The 7,892-nt window shown below is 47.5% G+C and overlaps 1 protein-coding gene across 1 annotated transcript in view; it reads right to left on the reverse strand.

Moving 5' to 3' along the window:
- Hinfp (histone H4 transcription factor) overlaps window positions 1–4,148 on the reverse strand; it is a 12,595-nt gene extending 8,447 nt beyond the window's left edge. Inside the window, exons 1-2 of the mRNA XM_026779442.1 lie at window positions 3,649–4,148; window positions 210–524 (exon numbers count right to left, since the gene is read on the reverse strand). Coding sequence (XP_026635243.1) covers window positions 210–378 — 169 coding nt within the window. The 5' untranslated portion in view covers window positions 379–524; window positions 3,649–4,148. The remainder of the gene's footprint in view (window positions 1–209; window positions 525–3,648) is intronic.
- Window positions 4,149–7,892: the final 3,744 nt, after the last annotated feature.

Raw genomic sequence — 7,892 nt, forward strand, 5'->3', positions numbered from 1 at the left:
GGAACTAGCTCTTGTAGACCAGGCTGGCCTCGAACTCCCAGAGATCTGCCTGTCTCTGCCTCCCGAGTGCTGGGATTAAAGGCGTGCGCCACCACCACCCGGCTTCATAATGTTTTTATGAACAAATCTAAAGCACTGTTTCCCGAGCAGCCCTCTTTCTCTAGGTGTCTGACTTCCCACCTGCACTGAGCTCCTTCCTGTTCCCTTACCAAGTGGGTCCTCTTCTTCCTCCTCCTTGGAGCCATGCACATGTTCCTGCAGGTGCTGAGTGACATGCTCGAAGAACTCCTCCATGGCCGAACATACAAAGGAGCAGGACCCCCATTCACACTGGAGCCCCAGGTTCTCTTTCCGGGGACCTTTTCCAGGAGGTGACATGGCCTTTATCTTTGAGCAAGGGGAAGAAATCCAGAGCTGTAAGATTGTAGTCCGGTGCTGCTGGAGGCAAAGAAATGGCAGCCTGCTGAGAGCCGGTATTCTTCAGTATCCTGTGCTCTTCTCAGTAAGGATGGACCAGCAGTTTCCTGGGAAGAGACAATACTGAGCACATGACAAACACTAAGCTAAACATTTTAACATTTTCTTAAACAGCTTCAGATCATATACCCATGGGAGATACTCAGTTTCAAAGAGAGGCCTATCACCTACAAGCTGTCTGGTTTTGCTAGAAATAGGAATAACAAAACTTTTTGTTCTGAATTTCACACTTACTATACATCAAATACAATACTATTTATTTTTTTTGTTGCTTTTTTTTGGTTTTTCGAGACAGGGTTTCTCTGTGGTTTTGGAGCCTGTCCTGGAACTAGCTCTTGTAGACCAGGCTGGCCTCGAACTCACAGAGATCCACCTACTCTGCCTCCCGAGTGCTGGGATTAAAGGCATGCGCCACCACAGCCTGTATGAGTGTGCTATCTGCATGTACACCTTTAGTCCAGAAGAGGGCATAAGATCCCATTGGCGAGAGCTATGAGCCACTTTATGTGGTTGCTTGAAATTGAACTCAGGATCTCTGGAAGAACAATCAGTGCTCTTAACCACTGAGCTATCACTCCAGCCCTAAATACAATACTAGTTTGTATTTTGGTAGGGCTTGAGATGGCTCAGTGGTTAAGAGCCCTGATTCTCTTCCAGAGGACCTGGGATAGATTCCTAGCACCCATGTGGCTGCTCACAGCCATCTGTAACTCTAGTTCCAGGTGCTGCAACACTCTCTTTTGTCCTTCTATGGCATTGCTGGCATGTGATGCAGACATCCGTGTAGGTAAAACACCAAACACATTAAAGTAAAAATAAATCTTGAGGGCCTGGAGAGATGGCTCAGTGGTTAAGAATATTGGCTGCTCTTCCAGAAGACCCAAGGGTTCAATTCCCAGCATCCTCATGGCTGGTCACAGATGTCTGAAACTCCAGTTCCAAGGGATCCACACATACATGCAAGTAGGACATTGTGTAGGAAATAAGAGTAAATAAGTTTAAAAAAAAAACACTATTTTAATGTTGTTTTGAGTGTTTTTGATACTGAAGATTGAATCTAGAACCTTACACACGGTATTTTGGGACAGGGTTTTCCCTAAGTGGACCAGTCTCACCTTAAACTCATCTGTAGCCTAAAGTGTTGCAATCCTTCTGCCTCAGACTCTCAAGTAGCTGGGATTACAGGTTTGCCTCACTAGATCCTGCCATAGTAAGCAGTATGTGTGTGGAGGGGCAACCTGCATGGTTCCTCAGGAATCAATCCTCTGAGGGTTTTGTTTGTTTGCTGTTGAGGGCCTGGAGCTCACCAAGTAGGATAGACTGGCTGACCAGTGAGCTCCAAGGATCCTACTGTGTCCATTTCCTAGAGGCAGGATTACAGGGACTCACTGACCTTTTTACAAGATAGGGTCTCTCTATATCTTGTACCTAGGGCTGTCCTGAAACTCACCATGTAGATGAGGCTGACCCTGATTTGCCTGCCTCTGTCTCCTGAATACTGGGATTAAATGCCTGCACCACCACTACCAGCTACTGAACTTTTTAAAACGTGGGCTCTGGAGATCAAACCCAGGGCCTCCTGATGTTGGTGAAGCAAGCACTTTACTGACTTCCTCTCCAGTCTCATATTATGTATTTTATTTGCATCGTGTAATTGTTGACACTACCCTATGAGGTAGGCACTATTAAACCTAATGGAAAACCTGAAGCTGACAAAGATGAACTGATTTATTCAAGGCCTCCTAATGATGGTAGGTCAGGTTAGGCTGAGCCCGAAGCTCATATTCTTACTCCATAGAGCCCACACGGACCCAGAAGCTTTCCATTCCTTACTAGAGTAGGTCATTGTATCTCTTGCCAGACTTTCAATGCCATACAAACTGACTTTGCTTTGCCTGCCCAATGCTCGACCCTATCACTCCTTTAATATTAAAATGAAGATTCCAGCTGGCCTTTGCTTTTAATCCCAACACTCACAAGGCAAAGGCAGGCAGATCTTTGTTCGAGGCCAGCCTGGTCTACAAGAGCTAGTTCCAGGACAGGCTCCAAAGCTACAGAGAAACCTTGTCTTGAAAAACCAGGGCTGGGCTGCAGAGATGGCTCAGAGGTTAAGAGCATTGCCTGCTCTTCCAGATGTCCTGAGTTCGGTTCCCAGCAACCACATGGTGGCTCACAACCATCTGTAATGAGGTCTGGTGCCCTCTTCTGGCCTGCAAGCATACACACAGAAAGAATATTGTATACATAATAAATAATAAATAAATATTTTTTTAAAAAAGAAAAACCAGGGCTGATCTGCAGAACAGGAGACAGCTCAGTGAAGCCTGGGGGTGGTGGTCCACACCGTTTATCTCAGTATTCGGGAGGCAGAGGCAGATCTCAGTGAGTTTGAGGCCAGCCTGGTCTACAAAGCAAGTTCCAGGACAGCCAAAACTACACAGAGAAACTGTGTCTCAAAAAAATAAAACAAACAAAACCCCACAAAACAGAGAGGGCTCAGTGTGGGGGAAATGCATGTTAGAGTAGCCTGACAACCTGAGTTTGACCCCAAGAACCCATATAGAAGTGGAAAGAGGGGGCTGGAGAGATGGCTCAGTGGTTAAGAGCATTGCCTGCTCTTCCAAAGGTCCTGAGTTCAATTCCCGGCAACCACATGGTGGCTCACAACCATCTGTAAAGAGGTCTGGTGCCCTCTTCCGGCCTGCAGGCATACACACAGACAGAATATTGTATACATAATAAATAAATAAAATAAATTAAAAAAAAAAAGAAGTGGAAAGAATCGATTCCATAAAGTTGTACTCCACCTTAGCATATGTGTGCCCATCATAATACACACACACATGCACACTAGTTTTCTTTAAAGAGGGTGGTGGGGTTTGGGGTGGTAGTGCTGGCCTTTGAGACGGGATCTCTTTAGAGTTTCAGGTCAGCCAGAGCTACAAAGACTGTACTACACATTATGTATATGGTTATGTCTGTGGGGAGAGAGGATCAGACAAATGATGGAGAAGGAAAATGGAACCAAACTCCTTAGTTTTGACCTTAATTTACTTAGCCCATGAAGGCCTAACACATTACTAGGGCTCAATAAGGGTTAACTACACGTATGTATCCTTGTTTCTGAGCTGACTGGGGAGGGGGGTTGGTACCTACCCTCAGGATCCCTACCTAATATTTCTTACATTTCATCGGTAGTCACAGTACGAAACCATCCCGTCAACAAGACAGTACATAGTGTCGCTCGGCACCAATGAACTCCGAGCCGTAATCCAGAAAAAGAAAAGCCTAGGTCCTCAGCAAGGACTCAGGGACGAGGAACTGACGGCTGAACACGGTAACCAAAACAAAGCGCGCCGACGAGGGCGATCAGGACACGGTAGGCAGGCCTCCGGGGAAGGCTCCCCTAGGCGGTAAGGCGGGGTTAAGCTTCAGCGGACGGCTAGAACGCCGGGGAGGAAGGAGACGGTCCCGGAGCGCCCAGCCTGGAGGACTTCTCGGAAACCCCGGCGCCAAGCGTGGCGCTGACCGAGTCGAGCCGCAGCGACCCCTTGACCGTGAGCGCGGAGGTCGAGGCCCGGTTCGGACGCCTCGCCGAGCTGCTCCAGGAAGCCGAGCCTCCGGCAGACGCCAGAGAGTCGCCCCGGCCGCCAAGCCACCGAAGCAGCGAACCCCTACTCACCTGCCAGCGCCGCCGGGCTGCCCGCGCCCCACCCACCTCACACCATATACCCGGAGGCGTTTGCGAGACGACCAGCGACAGCCAATCGCTGCTTTCGAGTCGGCCGACAGCCAATGGCCGCTGCGTCGGACGGAACCCGTGCGCACCAAAACACGGAAGAGGCGGGAACGGCAGGGGAGAGAGGGCTCCGCGTCTCAAGGGGTAGCGTGAGGGACGACCGGATGTGGAAAAAAGTAGCGTCGCCCGCCAAGGGGGTTGGGGGTTTTTGTCTAGGCTGTGCACAGGCGGGAAGCTTTGAGACTTGATTGCCCTCTACTGTGCAGACTCCGCGCCTACAACCACGTACTGGGCTTAAGCCTCGATTGGGCTCTGGTGACTTCTTCCTGTCTGTAATTTAGTTAGCTTACTGGGTGGTGTGACCCTAGCTCCGTCTTTGGTTTTCTTGGTCTTCTCTGTTCCTCGGAACCCAGGCTGACCTTGAACTCACAGAAATCCTCCTGTATTTGCAAATCCAAGCGTTGGTATTAAACGCACAGATCAACGCGTTTGCCCAGTGACCTTAACCTTTGGATCCGTCTGTTCTACCACCGCAAGGTGAGATTATAGGCTTTGCCAGCTCACCATATTTATGTGGTGCTGGGGATTCAACCGAGGACTTCTGCTTGTTAGACAAGCTTTACGAACAGCCACACACCCAGCCCTGGATACTTTTTTTTTTTGGTTTTTCGAGACAGGGTTTCTCTGTGGTTTTGGAGCCTGTCCTGGAACTAGCTCTTGTAGACCAGGCTGGTCTCGAACTCACAGAGATCCACCTGACTCTGCCTCCCGAGTGCTGGGATTAAAGGTGTGCGCCACCACCGCCCGGCCCCTGGATACTTTTTTAAACACATCATCACGCATATTTCATTTATGTTCGCTCTCATTCTAGCCTGTGAAGGATAGCCATCCCGGATTTCCACACTCACTTAATATGTCCGACTGTGCTCTCAACAAGGCTTCCTCCACAGAGCTCAGCGAAGACATCTTTAAGGAAACCAGATCAGACCAAGTCACCACGGTGTGAAAATAAATATTCAGACACTGAAAGGTCCCAAACAGAACTCCAACATCTGGGCCCTGCCTACAACAAGTCGTATCTTGAGCCTTCTACCTCATTTTCTGCATCTCAGCCACAAATTTCAGTTTCCCTACCACACGGTAGCTGCTTTTACTTCAGAGGATTTGCACTTGTTTTTCCCTGAGTGAAAGTCTCCCTTCCCCTTACAATTATGTAACTGACTTCCTACCCATTTTTGGGTTTTCAATGGTGATGGTTCCTTCTCCAAGAATTGACTCCTTGTTATGGTATAGTATATTTGTGTGTTTTTAATACTTGGTTGTCTCCTTATTATGGTTATTATATTTGTGTATTTACTACTCTGCATTTTATACAGTGAGGAAGAACAGTTGTGTATATTTCTTCATTTTTTGTTTTTGTTTTTTGAGACAGCGTTTCTCTGTGTAACTGGCTGTCCTGAACTCACTTTGTAGACCAGGCTGGCCTCAAACTCACTGAAATCCACCTGCCCCTGCCTCCCAAGTGCTGGAATTAATGGCGTGCGCCACCACTGCCTGACTTTTATCTTCACTGTTCTATACCAGTCACAGTCCTATACAGACTATATGCACAGCCCAGTGAGGAAACTCAGTAAGTATTAAAACCGCCGGGCATGGTGCTGCATGTCTTTAGTCCCAGCACTCCAGAGACCGCAGCAGGTGGACCTCTGAGTTTGAGGCCAGCCTGGTTTATGGAGCAAGTTACCAGAACAGCCAGGGCTACACAGAGAAACCCTATCTCATCAATTTTTTTAATTAAACTTTTTTTTTTGAGACAGGGTCTGTCTATTACATAGTCCTGGCTGTCCTGGAACTCATTATGTAGACTAGGCAAGCCTCAAACTCATGCAGATCCACCTGCCTCTGCCTCCTGAGTGCTGGTATAAATGTGTGCACCACTACACCTAGCTCAATACATTTGTTAAAGAATGTATCTGAGGGCTGGAGAGATGGCTCAGCAATTAAGAGCACTGCCTGGTGTTCCAGGGGTCCTGAGTTCAATTCCCAGCAACCACATGGTGGCTCACAACATCTGTAATGGGGTCTGTTGCCCTCTTCTGGCCTGCAGGCATACACACAGATAGAATATTGTATACATAATAAATATTTAAAAGAAGAATGTATCTGAGTAATAATATTCATTAGGATTTATGATTTTTTTTTGGTTTTTCTAGACAGGATTTCTCTGTGGCTTTGGAGCCTGTCCTGGAACTAGCTCTGTAGACCAGGCTGGCCTAGAACTCACAGAGATCCGCCTGCCTCTGCTTCCCGAGTGCTGGGATTAAAGGCGTGCGCCACCACTGCCCGGCAAGATTGATGATTTATTGCATTATCATTTCTACCTCTTCTAAAAATAAACCTATATAATTTTTGTAATCAGGAAACACATTAAGGTGAGGGGGGAGTCAGAGGAAGGGGAAAGGAGCAGATGGACATACTTTTAATCCTAGCACAGGGAGGAGGCATGGTAGATCTTTATTAATTCTAGGCCAGCCTGGTCTACATGGTGAGTTCCAGGTCAGCCAGGTTTACACAGTGAGACCTCTCCTTAGAAAACAAAAACAAAACAAATGAAACCAACCAACACATTAAGGTTGGTGCGCGACACCTACACACCTGTAACCCGGTGCTGGGGAAGTGGAGCCAGGAAGATCACAAATCTGAGGTCGGTTGAGGGGAGGGAGGACTGTACAGTACGTGACAAGACAGCCTAGTTGGGCTATGACACACCTTCTCAAAAAGGGATTTTTAATGTCCCACGTAAATAAAAGTTTAAAGACAACATAAAAATAGGTCAAGTTGAGCTAGATATTCCAATGCCTGTAATTCCGGGTCTTCTGCCTCTGAGGAGGCAGAAAGATCCCAAGATCTGTCAAAACAATTTAGTGAGATATTATCTCAAAAGTAAAATGAAAGCAAGCTAGAGAGATGGCTCAGAGGTTAAGAGCACTGCCTGCTCTTCCAAAGGTGCTGAGTTCAATTCCCAGCAACCACATGGTGGCTCACAACCATCTATAATGAGATCTAGTACCCTCTTCTGGCCTGCAGGCCGGCATGCAGACAAACCTCAGTTTACATAATAAATAAATCTAAATAAAAAAGTAAAAAGAAAGCAACTGTGGTCATGGTGGCACACTCCTTTTATCCCACGTAGACCAGGCTAGCCCTGATGACACCCCTGTTATCCCATGTAGACCAGGCTGGCCCTGATGGTGCACTCCCGTTATCTGCCTCTGCCTCCCGACTGCCTGGATTAAAGGCGTGGGCCACTACTCCTGGCTAAGATTTATTTATTTACTGTCTATGAGTGTTTGCCTGCATGTATGAATATACACCATGTACGTGCTATGCCTGCAAAGGTCCCCCGGAATTGGAGTTACAGATGGTTGTGAGCTGCCATGTGGGGGCTGGGAACCAAACCTGGGTCGTCTGCAAGAGCAATCAGTACTCTTAAACACTGAGCCGTCTTAATACCATCTCAAAAACTAAAAATTCCTCAGTGTTTCACCTAAATGTGTGTGCATCACGTGTGGCCTGGTACCAGAAGAGGGCATCAGATCCCCAGAAACTAGAGTTACAGAGGGTTACATACTGCCATGTGAGTGCTGGTAACTGAGCCTGGATCCTCTGTAAAAAA

Source organism: Microtus ochrogaster, chromosome 5, assembly GCF_000317375.1.
Source record: "Microtus ochrogaster isolate Prairie Vole_2 chromosome 5, MicOch1.0, whole genome shotgun sequence".
NCBI classification, from domain to species: domain Eukaryota; kingdom Metazoa; phylum Chordata; class Mammalia; order Rodentia; family Cricetidae; genus Microtus; species Microtus ochrogaster.